At 43.4% G+C, this 15188-nt stretch overlaps 1 protein-coding gene across 2 annotated transcripts in view; it reads left to right on the top strand.

Moving 5' to 3' along the window:
* CACHD1 (cache domain containing 1) overlaps positions 1-15188 on the top strand; it is a 234246-nt gene that overhangs the window by 190539 nt on the left and 28519 nt on the right. For both annotated transcript variants that reach the window (XM_060304780.1, XM_030865831.2), the window contains exons 17-26: positions 1378-1500; positions 2651-2750; positions 2843-2959; positions 4836-4996; positions 5321-5407; positions 6293-6409; positions 7588-7739; positions 9030-9191; positions 10480-10557; positions 11187-11288. In XM_060304780.1, the coding sequence (XP_060160763.1) occupies positions 1378-1500; positions 2651-2750; positions 2843-2959; positions 4836-4996; positions 5321-5407; positions 6293-6409; positions 7588-7739; positions 9030-9191; positions 10480-10557; positions 11187-11288 (1199 nt within the window). The remainder of the gene's footprint in view (positions 1-1377; positions 1501-2650; positions 2751-2842; positions 2960-4835; positions 4997-5320; positions 5408-6292; positions 6410-7587; positions 7740-9029; positions 9192-10479; positions 10558-11186; positions 11289-15188) is intronic.

Genomic DNA, 15188 nt, shown 5'->3' with positions numbered 1-15188 from the left:
ACAGCAAAGCTCTGATAGAAATTTCATTATGGGTCATGGTCCCTTTTTCTTGTTGTTTGTTTGTTTTTTCTTGTTTTTTGGGTTTTGTGTTTTTTTTTTGATGGGGGTGGTGAGTGGTGAGTTGAGTTAATATGTTAGTATCAGTGTTGTTAGTAACCAGTTGTCTACATAGCAAAGCTAATTTCACTCCCAAGTTTTGATTTTCCCAAAGAGGACTTTACTTTGGGAAGTTTCTTCTGAGCTATTATTAACCCCATTTTCAGATAAGAAGACTGAGGCTTAGAAAGGTTAAGTAGCATCCCAGGAGCCACATAGATAGAAATCAGCAAGGCCAAGTTTTAACCCCAGATCTGATTGATTCCAGAGCTAAAAAGCTAGCAAGCATCATGTTGTATTGCCCAACTTTCTCTTCCTCGGTGCTTCTGTTTTTGAGAGTAGCACTTTAGAATGGAGACAGAACTGGCCTATGAACCGGTAGAGTCTCGTTCTAGAATGTGAGCTGAGTTTTGAGTACAGCCAACTTTAGTGTTATAGAAAGAAAACAAAACGTTGTTTTCACTAAGTTTTGTATGACCTAAAACTAATTAACCTTTGAGAGCTCTATAAAATGAGATGTATAGATTAATAACTGTATATTTATCATGATCTAAGATAAAGGAAATAACTAAGGACATCACTCAGGCTCCTTGTCTAAAGTTTCATTGTTAGAGACTGCTGGTTGCCAAGGGGGAGGGGTTTGGGGGAGGGATGGAGTGGGAGGTTGAGGTGAGCAGATGTAAGCTTTTATATATAGGATGGATAAACAACAGGGTCTTACTGTATAGCACAGAGAACTATATTCAGTATCCTATGATAAACCATAATGGAACAGGATATTAAAGAAAGTATGTATAAGTATGTATAACTGAATCACTTTGCTGTACAGCAGAAATTTAACAACACTGTAAATCAACTATACCTCAATTAGAAAAAAAAAAATTGAAGGAAAAATAAAGGTTCCTTGTTGGAAGGAACCTAACAGCCACACATTAAACCTCCCAGCTGATGCCTATCCCCCCACCACCCCCATATTCTTGACAAAGAATAATCCCACCATTGTCTGACCATCTATAGTTAGGAGTAGCCATATTCCACAGCTGCCCATGTTTTGGGCTAGTCTTATTTGGGAAGTCCTACCTTTAATCTTACATTTTTCTCTTGTCAAATCTCCATGTTATGCTAAACTAGTCATTTAGTTCATTGTTTCTCCAAGGGTGGAAAGTGCGGAAAACAGGAGTCATGTGTTTCTGATACCAGACAATGTCCTTATGAGTGAACATAGCTTTTGCCTTTAAATAAGACACACCTCTTATTCTCACTGATCATTTTCACATGAAGTACACAGCTGTCTTCCGGGCATACTGTGGCTGTGATGGGCATTGACTTCACGCTTCGATACTTCTACAAGGTTCTGATGGACTTATTACCAGTTTGTAACCAAGATGGTGGCAACAAAATAAGGTGAGCCCTTCAGGGACCCTATATCCTATCTAGCTGCAAAATACAAAGAAAAAGATGTCAGCTATCTCCAGTTGAATGCCAAGCACATTGTCATAGTCAGCGTCAGAAACTGAGTCCATTGCCTGGGTGTTCTATAAAGGAGGTTTTTGTTCTTTTATTTTTCTAAGATGCATGCTGTTTATGACTTAGATGGACAGATTTGGCTTCTGACAAGAAGAGTAACTGTGGCACAGAATTCTCCAAAAGCTCTTGTTTCTCTAGGAGTCTGTAATTAGAGGTTTCCCATATCTTGAGTGCTAGAAAGACCAGAGGGTACTCTTGGGTAGTACTTTTGATGTGAACTTAGTTATTAAACCAAAGTCTTTGTGAGATTTTCAGATGCTTAGACTGTTCCTTTGTACATTTCCCCAGAAAGAGGCTCATGGAACCAAAGGTCTTTGCCACCTGAATTTCAAAAGAGCGTGTCAAAGCAAGGGCATTCCCTTGATTTAATACAGGCCACTTTTAAAAATACCTTTATTTCCAACTCATAGCCCATGCTTCATATCACTGCTGAATTTCACATTGGCCCTTAATGGGGAAATGCAGAATTCACAGCAAACTGTTATGACGGATGGAAAGTAAAACAGAGCAGAATATAGTCTTGATTAAAGCAGTTCTAGCTTCACTTATTTAGTGTTTCCATCAAATATATTTTTGCATGTCCTCTGAACATTGTATATTAGGTATGTTTGTCATTGAAAGAGGAAATTGTATGGTTTACCTATAATTTGTGCCTGAAAATACCCAAGACTGCTTCTTTCGGAATCTCCCTCCCCAGCAAAAAGAAAAAAATGTCCCACTTTATACATTCTTGCAAAAGATCTTCGAGCCCATCTTACTTAGTCTGGGTGGTCACATTCTGTACGAAGCATGTAGGTGACCTCAGAGTCAGGTGTAACTCTCTCGCCTTAAACCGTATGCTAGGTAATCCAGCGCCTTGAGAATTAATGTGTCTGTCACCTGACTGCCAGCCTTCCTTCATTTCGTCCATGAATATTTACTGAGAACCTGCTAAATGCAATTTGTGTCAGGGCTAGCAAGATAGATGCTCTCCAGAAGCATAGAACAGCAGCTTCTGTGAACGAGGAATGTCATTGTCTTGGCACAGGTGCTTCATAATGGAAGACAGGGGTTACCTGGTGGCACATCCAACCCTCATTGACCCCAAAGGACATGCACCCGTGGAACAGCAGCACATCACCCACAAGGTATTTGTCACGAAGCTAGAGCCCAGTTCTCCGCCGGGCTGCGGCTCACTAACCACATGGCACCTGTCTTGTGTTCTGCTTGGCCTCGGTAGGAGCCCCTGGTAGCAAATGACATCCTGAACCACCCCAACTTTGTAAAGAAGAACCTGTGCAACAGCTTCAGTGACAGAACGGTCCAGAGGTTTTATAAATTCAACACGAGCCTAGTGGTAAGTTGATTCCTCAACGCTCTCTTCTCCCATCCAGCTATGGAATTGCAATGGAGTCATGGTTTGTGTCTGAATGTTAGCTATTACCGGCTGTTTCATTGCCTGCGAATTAGAGTGATAGGACATGACAGACCTTAGTCCAACTCCCCAGTCTGATGGTTGTGGGATATAAAGCCCTGAATGGAGAAGTGAGTGTTTTAAGGTTTCACAGTTGGTATTTTGCTTTGGTTTTGTTTGTTTAAAGACTTACCCCATCTAAGCCCTTTGAAATGTCTGCTGAAGTCTGTTCCCACACTCTTGTATAAATATATGTGGCACCATGTGGTCCCCTCTTCCTGTCTTCTAGAGATTACTCAGTCTCCCTAAATTCTTAAAGCCAAATTAGGTTAGTTCTTGGTCATCCACCCTCTTAGATGAGAGCTCTTATGTAGATCATCCAAAAATAATTCCTTTTTTTTTTTTAAGCTTAGAATACTCTCTTGTGATTTGAGATGCTACAGATTTACCTGGATATGGTTAGAGATCTTAAGGATTTACTTATTAATTTGTAAATAATCCTAGCTGAGAGAGAATGGGTCATGACAGAACCAACATTCAAAAAGTTATTCACAAGAAGTAAATGTATTCACAAATCATTACATGTATTATTAAAAAGATAATCATAAAGATGTATTGAGCTAGTACACCTGAAACTAACACAACATTGTAAATCAACTGTACTCTAATAAAAAATTTTTTAAATAAATAAAATAAAATTAGCTTGAAGTCAAAAACAAAAGAGGTTGGGGCTTCCCTGGTGGCACCCCAACCAGGGAAGTGGTTGAGAGTCCGCCTGCCGATGCAGGGGACACGGGTTCGTGCCCCGGTCCGGGGAGATCTCACATGCCGCGGAGCGGCTGGGCCCGTGAACCATGGCCGCTGAGTCTGCGCATCCGGAGACTCTGCTCCGCAATGGGAGAGGCCACAACAGTGAGAGGCCCACGTACCGCAAAAAAAAAAAAAAAAAAAGAGGTTAAATGAAAATCCTAAACTTAGTCTCAGAAAAAGTGATTGTAAAAACAATTGTGTAGGGGACTAGAAGAGTTTTAAGAATGAATATATTAATAGGATAGTGTGTTCAAAGCAAGGGAAGTCATTATTACTCTGTTCAACCCCCATACCCATTCTGATGAGCCCTTTCTGTAAAGGAGACATTGACAAACATGCGTGTAATCAGAGGGGGGCTGTCAGGTAAGGTTGTCATATGAAAGTCTGCCTTACTCTGTTATCTTCTGTCATTTGTACAATGATTTCCTGAGTCTTCAGCAGAGAAGCTGGGATATTCCAGTAGAAATTTTTCAGACATGCAAATTTTAGTGGAATATGAATTAGAATAAATTCTTAATGGCCCAAGTTATTCCAAAATGGAACTGGAACATTCCTGGTTATTGGAGCTAACAGGCTGATAAGCCTATATTATTGCTTATATTGTAAAGGTGGGCATCTTCCAGGCAGTAAAGAATTCGTCTAGACCCTTTAAGAAACGATTCAGTGCCATGATTCTCAGGGTTAGGCTTATCCTCACCATGCACACGTAAGGGATAACTGGCGTGGAAACCAACATGGGCTTAAATAATTGGCCTACTACATATGACACGTGCAGAAAAAATGACCATACTCAACTTTACGATGCTGCTTTAGAATCTTTGGCTTTCAAATACTGTAGACATTTCATGAAGCCAGCTACCACATTTTCTTATTATAGAACGAAGAAAAGGATGCTTGCTTCAGTTGGACTGAAGTATTTTCAGCAGTTGGTTGAAGGGTTGTTTTCAGGATGGTAGAGCTGAAACTTTGCATTGTTGTCTGTCACTTCTGACAACTCTATTGTCTGTAGGGGGATCTGACAAACCTTGTGCACGGCAGTCACTGTTCTAAGTACAGACTGGCGAGGATCCCGGGAACCAATGCATTTGTCGGCATTGTCAACGAAACGTGTGACTCTCTGGCCTTCTGTGCTTGTAGCATGGTGGACCGGCTCTGTCTCAACTGTCACCGGTAAAAATGGGACGGGTCATATTCTCTGTTTACCACACTACTGAATATTTTAACTGATGCCAACTGCAAAATAAACATGAAGTGTTCAGGTGTGTCCTAGAGGAAAGGAAAGTCCTGGTTACAAAAGCATTTAGAGCTGTGTTGTTCGTAGCATCCTTGTCCAAAGAACAATGGATTGAGGTCAGTTGTGTATTTAAACCTTCAGTGATAACTTTTACTGTCCCTTTTAACTAGCTCATGGTGTCCTTATTTCATTTCCCTCAGTGCATGTACAATATATAGTTTATCAACCTTCTGCATAGTAACTTTCTTTTTCCTTTTCAGAATGGAACAAAATGAATGTGAATGTCCTTGTGAGTGCCCTCTAGAGGTCAATGAGTGCACTGGCAACCTCACCAATGCAGAGAACAGGTAAATTTAAAATGTGCGTGTGTGTGCATATTTATAATGGGAGTCTTGTTTATAGATTTGTTTCGAGTTGGAAGTATAAGAAGGTGGTTCATTCTAATGATGGAACCGTTCAGTGAGCCAGTTTTCAAACTCCATAGTGTCTTAAAATGAAGTCCACTTTCAGGTTTGAATATAAATGCTAAAAAATTTTTGAGTATATGTGCTACTTACAAAAAATATGAGACTGTTACAAGCATTAACTAAGTGCCTAACATGTGTCAGATACTGTATGTCCAATAAGTCACTTAGTTTTCTTTCTTTCTTTCTTTCTTTTTTTTACTTTATTTATTTTTGACTACGTTGGGTCTTCGTTGCAGCATGTGGGCTTTCTCTAGTTGCAGCGAACGGGGGCTACTCTTCATTTCGGTGCGTGGGCTTCTCATTGCAGTGGCTTCTCTTGTTGCAGAGCATGGGCTCTAGGCGCCCAGGCTTCAGGAGTTGTGGCTCAAGGGCTCTAGAGTGCAGGCTCAGTAGTTGTGGCACATGGGCTTAGTTGCTCCGTGGCATGTGGGGTCTTCCCGCACCAGGGCTCGAACCCATGTCCCCTGCATTGGCAGGCAGATTCTTAACCACTGCGCCACCAGGGAGGCCCTGTCACTTAGTTTTCAAATTAACCCTTTGATAAACATGTAGGAACATTTCACACACACAGATGCTCACCCATAATATAGCATTATTTATCTCAGTGACAGATTTTCAGGCCAGATTGGCCCAAGGTTTCATAGAGCTAAGTGGCAAAGCCAGGATTCAAACCCAGATCTGTTTGACACTGTCAGGGGCCAAGGGCATGATGAGTTTGGAATATGGATGGTCTTGGTCCTAACCTTCAGACTTGCTCCTACGTAGAAACCCAAGCTGTGAAGTCCACCAGGAGCCAGTGACGTACACAACCATTGACCCTGGCCTGCAGGAGGCTCTTCACCAGTGTGTCAACAGCAGGTGCAGTCAGAGGATGGAGAGTGGGTAAGCAGTGCCCGGTGCTGGTTTCACGTCAACATCATAGCTGCAGGAGCAGAACCTAGCAAAGAATAGGGACCGACAGCCTCCTTGAGCTGTCCAGATGGTATTTATCATCCCCATTCTTGATGTTTTAAAAAGATGTACCAGTTTTTCAGGTCCAGAACTGATTTTGATATGCCCTTTATCTACCAGGTTTAATGTTATCTGGTTTCCACTTGTTACAGCTATTTGGCACATGTACCATACCTTAGTAGCCTCATCTGTGGATGGGAAAGTTATTCTTGAAATAAGAGGAGTAAGAGAGGAAATGGCATGAAGAAGCAAGGGCAAGGGGGCAGGAACTCATGGGTTCTAGAAACAGAACCCAGCTCTATGTGTGATACATTGAAGCTCATCAATTCTTTCTTAGAAAGCAGATATGCTTTACAGGAGTGTTGAGAACTGAAAGCCACACGCTCCCTGCTCCCTCCCCCTCCTCCCTAGGGTGTTTGGGACTAAACAGCGGCACCTCCCCCTCCTCCCTAGGGTGTTTGGGACTAAACAACTGCAAGCTGCAGTTTGATTCAACAAAATTACTGGGTGAAAGGGGCAGCCAGTTTTACTTTCAGTATGTATTTTAGCAAAGGAATGGTAGGGCCTCAGATAGATTAATTCGGTGTGTTATGCAGTAACCCAAAGCCTGTTAAGCTTGAGAAACACTGTGTCAGAATGCACTCAACATGTTAAAAGTTCTAAGAAATTGGCAGCAAAGAAATCTGTTGAACTTATCCACTGTTTCCCCAACTTGTTTGATCAATTTTTCCTTCCTTCCTTTTTCTTTTTTTTTTTAATGACCATATACCTGGGGAGTGTTAGGCCAAAGTCTAACAAACCTTGGGGCCATGTGGTCTTTTAAGATGATTCTGAGTGACCCTGCACTAATCCATGATGTGTGGACTTCATGGTTTGATGCGCAGAGAGCGGTTCTGTTTCTCTCATCTCCAGGTTGTTGAGGGACATTAGACAGCTTTCCCGTGGCAGGCTATGGCTGTTCTCCTTTTATAAGGAAAGGAAATTCAGGCTCAAGGAGTTATAGCACTAGTGAGTCATGGAACCCCTGAGAGCTATCTGATGCCCAAGTCCATGTGCTCTCTCCTGCATGACACCGCTTTCTGGAATATTCAGCGTTGTCTTTCTGGCAGGGACTGCTTTGGTGTGCTGGATTGTGAATGGTGCATGGTAGACAGCGATGGCAAGACCCACTTGGACAAATCCTACTGTGCTCCCCAGAAAGAATGCTTCGGGGGGATCGTTGGAGCCAAAAGTCCCTATGTTGATGACATGGGAGCAATAGGTATGTTTTTGGGGAACCCAGAATAATTTGATTCTTGAAAACGTATTTTCTTGCCTCTATACTAGGACAGAGATCTTAAAATAATTCTCTACCCTACTTCCCTGATTTCTTTGCCAGTAGTTTTTAGTTGCAAAACCAAGGCAAATAATTACTTTCAAAGCTGGCTAGCTATACTGTGCAGAGTAAGCAGCCATCTTTCCTGCCAAATTTTGCAAGCCTGGAATTCATTCCCATAAAGCTTGTTCTGAGAAAAATCAGGCCTGATTTCTGAGCAGCTGAACTGTGGGGTTGTGTGAATGTGGATCCCAGCTGTCAGAAACACAGGGCTGGTGATGGGCAGAGTGACCCGTGCATATCGCTTTCCTGCTGCTACCTTCCCTCACAACTTTTGAAGGCAGAAATCTTACGGCTACAAATTAGTATTTAGGTCCTTGAGGTCGGCAAAAGCCAGAGCTATCCAGTGCAGTGGGGTGGCTTGGGGTGGGGGACAGGGACGTTTTGGGGAGGAATACCATTGGGATTAGGCCCCAAGACCTCAAAAATACTACCTGCATACCCACCCTGAGATCTTCTCAGTGTCTTTCTGGAATTACCACAAGCTCGTCAAGCTTAGCTTGGCAAGTGAAAAGCCTTTAGTTAATGCCTTTTTTGACATCTCCCCACATTAGCCTGTCTGTGGAAGAAAAGCTTTTCCTATATGTGAGGAAGGGTTCTGAGCTCTCGTATGACTAGCGGACCAGGTTAGGACACGGTTGAAGTGACCTTGCTCCAAGAAGTCACTTTATATGCCTACCTGCAGTTTCCTGTCTGAAAAGTGCAAATAGTGTCTTAAAGGGAACCCAATAAGCTTTGAAATTTGATCCTTTCTGGAGGTCACGTGACTGAGCCACTGAAATAAATGACACCGTGTAGAGTAAATATGTGTGAAGAGACCCACGTTGCCCTGCCTCACCTCTGTACTAAGAGTAGTGCACAGCCCAGGGCTGGGCCCTTAGACTGGGCGCTGCATGTTTAAGGGATCCTCAACCACGTGCTTATTTCACAAGTCCTTGCCAATTGTGTGCTCTGCAAGCAAGCAGCATTTCATCTGAGAACCAGAAATTAAAGGAAGCCCTGTTCCCACATCCCAGTGGGTCTTCTTTAAGGGATTCAAAGCTTAAAGCCGCCGTTCTTACATATCTTCACTAAACCCCTTCCCACTGCATTCCTTCCCATCTCACCCCCGTCCCCATCTCCTGCTACACTTGGGAAATCTTTATGAAGGACGTCTGTTTGTTTATTTTAATGAAGGTGATGAGGTTGTCACATTGAACATGATTAAAAGTGCCCCTGTGGGTCCCGTGGCCGGAGGCATCATGGGCTGCATCATGGTCTTGGTCCTGGCCGTGTATGCATACCGTCATCAGATTCATCGCCGGAGTCATCAGCATATGTCTCCTCTTGCTGCCCAAGGTGAGCTCGAAAGGAATCCCAAAGCTCCCCCAGGAGGCAGCAGGCTCCCAGGGTTGTTCCAAGGCGAGAAGGACAGTAACCAGTTGTAAGCCTTTAAGCGACTGTAAGACCAGTGCTACATTTCCTGCTACTGTGGAGTAGATTCGGAGGTCCCCAAAGCCTGCTTTTCCCTCCTTTAGTTCACAGCTCATTCTTTAGGGCCTAAATCCTGCAAGCCCCATTTGATTCCCCAGAAAATCCCTAGATTATCTCTCTCCTTACACAAGCGTGAGCCCGCCATAGCTTGCCTGTGGAATAAGACAGTCAGGGGAGCTGGGATGCTGAGTGGGAAATTTTGTTCTTCGCTAAGCTCAGGTATGCTGCCTTTGCTGTTCCGAAAAGACGGGCAGACCAAAGATACCTCAGGCCACTACTGGCAAGAACATGAATCTGTTCTATTGCAGCTATTACTATATTGTGTGAATGAACACACATTCAAAGGAATGATCACATCTCTTAAAACAGGGTAAGGACTGTCCAACCTGCATAAGGACTTGAAGTCAGATACAAAATGATTAATTGGTAATTATGGCTTCCATATCAAGAGTTAAATGTGGTATCTGTGCTCGTTTGCAAGGAACAAAACCATTTAACGACCATCCCCATCCTCCCTACAAACCCCTTGGGATGTGTTACCCTGACCTTTGTGGAGATAAGACTCACTCATCATTTTTCCTGGACTTGGTCAGGAAAGTCCAGGAGCCGTCCTGGACTAATCATGCAGCCGTCATGATTAGTCGATGTTGGAATATTTCACTGTGGTCGCAATCCTGTCGGGGGATCATGGGATCGTGTTGCCTGATTTAGTAAGTGAGCTGACCACAAAGCTCTTTCCTCTTGGTACGGTTTGGTTTGACTGAGGGTGACTGCCCTCCAGTGTAACCTTAGGCCTGGCCTTTTCTAGCATTCTGTAGCACCATTTTATCAGCACAGTCAGCCGTGGTTTTAGACCCCTTCCTTCCGTTTCAGGTACTTGAGGAGAGGATTAAAGACCTGTTAGCCTCAGTCAACATCTTTTCTCCTCTGTCTCCAGAAATCAATCTCAGGTGCCCCACTGGATTATTCACCTCTTGTTCTCTCTTCTGATTCCTGCTCCCTCCTCCTTTAAAAAAAAAAAAAATGAGATGGGGCATCAGTTCATTGATGGAGTGCTGTCATCCAGTCATCCAATGAACACTCTGCAGGGCATTAAAGTGGGTGATTTTGTTTGATTAAATAGTCATGTTTCTCTCTTTTGAATGATGGGTAGAAATGTCAGTGCGTATGTCCAACCTGGAGAATGACAGAGATGAAAGGGATGATGACGGCCACGAAGACAGAGGCATCAGTGAGTATCCAGGCTGCTTCCGTGCAGAACGTGGCAGCAGGAGCTAATCCAGAATAAATGTGCTTTCTCGTATTAAAGTTTAAGATGCTTTGGCATGATGGGGTTCTTTTTTTCCCCCATTTTCATTAGGAATAAGCGTAGGTATTTGCTTTGTTCTAGTACATCTCAAAAAATTTCAGGGTGTTCTTTGTTGCATTAAGTACTTTGGCCTAAAACACCTTACTCTTCCCTTTCTTTCTCCTCCTCATTCCTTTCCAGTATAGCATTTTAGAAAGGGAGTCATCAGGCATGCATTTCTTTTAAATCCCTTAACTAATGTATACAACTCAGGGGGAAAAAAAGAACATTTCTCTATCAAAAGAGAGCTCCATGTGTGTTGAGATACTTTGGCCTTCAACTATACAGAGTATATCTCCTTGATGCATGTTGGAGATGTGTCATTAGGGACCTCTTGCTGTCCCAGTCCTAAACCCAACTCCCCTAATCCTCAGAATCGTTGAAAAATGACTCATTCTAGCTCTGCAAGGAATAAGTCCCCCCATCATGTGAATGAGGCTACTTAGCGCAAATGCGCTTGATACAATAAAGATACTGGCCTAAGAGTGACTAACCATCCTTGCCTTCCACAGTCAGCAATACTCGATTTATAGCTGCAGTCATCGAACGGCATGCACACAGTCCAGAAAGGAGGCGTCGCTACTGGGGTCGCTCAGGAACAGAAAGCGATCATGGTAAGAAGGTCTGGCTTCCTGCGCTCGAGGCCCTGAGGACCCTGGTGCACTCGTGGGCCAGTGCTCACAAGTTATTTATGCATAAATAACCCTTCTCTCTCTTTCCTGTTCCATGCTCAGGTAAATTATTTTGACATCGTTTTCCAAAAAGATACATTCTAACATGAAACTTTTATAAGAGCCCCAGGAGAGCTTGGCTTATGGCTCAGCATTCCCAGGGATACGTGGGATGACCTCTGGGCACACAGATTGCCTCCTGGGTTTTCTCCATGAATAAGCGTTCAGATTATCTCAATGGTACCTGCTTACCCATTCACTGAGAACCAGTGGTACCCCACGTGGTTCTCAGTGAATCAGCTTAGTCATAGGTCCTGCTGCCCAGTGATGTTGGTTGGCAAACACCAGTATCGACAAGGGCTCTCTTGGCCACATACTCTCAGGGCCTGGCAAGAATCCATGCTGTCATCTGGCGTCCCCTGCCCTGACCTCCTGCCTGGCCTGGAGCCCCAGGGAAGGCTTCACCAAAGAGACAACACTTACCCTGGGCCTTGAAGGATGATTAAAGAAAAGTGAGGGACAAAGGATATTAGAGGCAAAGGGACTGGTGTGTACAAAGTCATGGAGGTGCCTAAAGTGCCTGTAAGATGCTCGGGAAGGGTCGGGACTGAGTTGTGAAGAGACACTGGGTGCTAAGTGAGCTACCAATTATCAAGTCCACGGCTGTACCAACAGCATGGCCACCATGTACCTTCTCACCTTCCCAGTGCCCGTATGGCTCATTGTCACAGAGAACAGCAGATGTTTCCTACTGTCTAGGCATCCCTGCCACTGTTGCACAAAAATATAACAGAAGTGTACATCCTTTCCTGTAATTGTCAGATCTTTTTGTTTTTCATATAGCTGTTTAATTTTCCAGAAATCTTTCTTTTCTTCCCAGAATCAGGTCTTTTTTTAATGCATAAATAATGCATTTATGCTTTTTTTATTCTGCTTTCTCCACATCTACCCTGAAAAAAAAATGTCTTCAAGCAGTGTGCTTCCACACCTGTGCTAAAAAATGCAGGAGTAGATATTCATCAAAGCAGCCAATGTGGCCTTTTACACGGCAGCCAGGTATTCAAACTCCCTTTGGAAAACAGGAGAAGCCAAAGGTCTGATTTTTAAATTGGGGACTCTTAATTTGGGCTCTGAATGACATTGTTCCCACCAAATAAATAGAAACTTCTGGTTTCTATGGAGAGTCAAAGCAGAACTTAAATTTCTCAGTTTCTTTGACTTTCTGCCTTTTTTCCAGAAAAACCTTTGAACCTGCATAAATTCATTCTGCCAGGCAGTTCTGTGTCTCTTCTCCTTTGAATAATAAAACAGGTTTGAGGCTACTAGAGTTCAACAGAAATAATTTCTTATTCAGCAGAAATACTGAGTTCTTTCTCTCTCTCTCCCTCTCCGTCTCTCTCTCCCTCTCCCCACCCCCCTTTCCCCTGGTAGAAACCGCTTCAGTACAAAATTGGAATTCTGAGTGATGTTCTAATGTTCCATTAGCCCTCCCATCATCTTAGTAAAAATGGCATATGAAGCAACAGCTGAGATAAAAGGAATAGTGCGGTGTCAGCATCCAGAAGCCAAGGAATCTAGCTAAGGGCTTGCTTTCTTTCATTTTTCACAATAATTGGATCCCTGTTATCCCCAGAGTTTCTCATGCAGACAGAATGCAGCGCCAGAAGAAGCGGAAGACATTGACATTCCACGTAATTCCAAAGGCACCACAAAGTCAGCAGCATTTAACCGAGTGTTGTCCTATCCCTGAACCTGTATGGTGGGTCACTGAAAGTGGTGGTATCAAGCTAATGTCCCCGTGGTACCTAGAGGATAAACCATAGGTACACGTTAAACACGGAAATCTGATCTCGTTCTTTTGTGGCACACGACTTGCTCAAGCGTGTGTTCTCTTATTTGGTGAAGGTATCAGGCGGGCATCTGCTGTTTGCTTGGCAGAGAGGAAGGAGTTGGGGAAGGGAGCGGGATGGGCCTTATTTCTGCCAGGCAGCGTGGTCTAGAAGAGCTTATAAGACAGGTCAAGCAGAATTCACTTGGAATCCCACCTCTCCCCTTCTTTCCAGGTAGTGAGACCTTAGTGAAGCTACGTGGACCTCAGTTTCCTAATAATTAAAACGGGATTAGAAATTCCTCCCGGGTAAGGTTGTCGTGAGGATGAAGTGAGATAACACATGGCAGGCATGAGCTCAGAGCTGACCTCACCTCCGTACCCACTCTGCCCTCAAGGAATTGATAATCCAGCAAGAAACTGTAAATGCATGCATGTATTCACAAGACTGATAAAAGGCTGAATGTGACAGCTTCCTTAAAGAAGTGGAACAAAGAAGAAGATGGGGAGAGAGTTCACTTTTATCTGCAAGTAAATCATGTAAGACCCTGGGGGGAGAGGGGACACGCACAAAAGGAAACCTCAGAAGAATAAAATATATAAATGTACAAGTATGGAACAGACCAGACTTTCATGGTATGGTTCAGAGTGGTGATATTCCCAGAATTAAAACTAAGTGTTACCAACCTAAACTTGGAGACTCCAGGCTGCATTTTTTTTTTTTTTTTTTTTTTTTTTGCGGTACGCGGGCCTCTCACTGTTGTGGCCTCTCCCGTTGCGGAGCACAGTCTCCGGACGCGCAGGCTCAGCAGCCATGGCCCACGGGCCCAGCCGCTGCGCGCCATGTGGGATCTTCCCGGACCGGGGCACGAACCCGTGTCCCCTGCATCGGCAGACGGACTGTCAACCACTGCGCCACCTGGGAAGCCCCAGGCTGCATTTTTAACTAGAAATATTTCATGTGGCCAACAGAGTTTTGTATTTTAAAAGAACCTGATTTTTAATTTTTGTATCTTAAAAGAAAACTACTCAAAATAAGAATGGTTTCTGAAAAGTAGAATCATTTTTATCAACGTTCTGACACCATGTAGAATGATTGTTTTCCAGCACTTGGCTATTAACTGTTACACTCTGCTTTGCCCATTATTTCTCTTGACAATATCATATTCTAACTAATCAATTGGCTTATTTTTAGGTTAAAAATCACCAGTATGTATTTGTTCCTCGTGAATCTGTGTTTTAGTTACCATCTCATTAGAAACATTACAAAGGTACGTTAAGCAACATTTTTTTCTTTGTAAAAGGGAATTTTTCCCCTAGCGAAGTAAATTCCAAAAGACTTAAAACGCAAATGCTGAACCTTGAAAATCTGGTCCAAAATTACATAGTGCACCACGAAACCATTTTTTAGAAGTGCAGAGATATTCTCCTGCAGTTACTCGCTGTGACCACAAAGGGGTGATGACCACAAAGGGGTGAGTGAGTCCCCAGAGGGACCTAACAGCCCTTGCCATCAAGAGGGTTTTCTTAAGAACCGTCAGATAAATACATGAGCAGAATGACAGAGCAAAAGCCTAATTTGACTCTTCTATTCCTTTTGGATGCCAGGCCTCCTTCCTGAAGCCTGTTTCGCCTTGAAATTGGCTTTGCAGGAATTTCTCTGTGTGCACCTTTGGATAGTAAAGAAGTCTTTCTTTGAAAGTATTTGTAAATGTCCTCTGTGTCTTAAATGGTGCTGCTTCCTGCATGAGTCAGAGACCATGTCTGTCTTATGCATCACTGTTCCCAGCACTTCACAGAATTGCCTGGCACTGAGTAAACGCTCAGTTAATTTGCTAAGTGAGAGCACGTGTTTGGCTTTCTCCTGCTTCTCTGAAACATGCTACTCCCTCCCTCCAGATTTCCATGAATTACTGAGATAAGAGGAAGCCTGAGTAAGTTACAGAGGGGTTGAGCAGTAGTGTCCCACTGAGGAAATAAAACAGAATTGCCCCAGAGGGGTTCCCTTCGGAGGG

This window comes from Globicephala melas, chromosome 1 (genome assembly GCF_963455315.2).
Source record: "Globicephala melas chromosome 1, mGloMel1.2, whole genome shotgun sequence".
Lineage (NCBI taxonomy): Eukaryota > Metazoa > Chordata > Mammalia > Artiodactyla > Delphinidae > Globicephala > Globicephala melas.
Note: the sequence above shows the minus strand (reverse complement) of the source record. Positions and strands in the feature narration are given on the sequence as shown.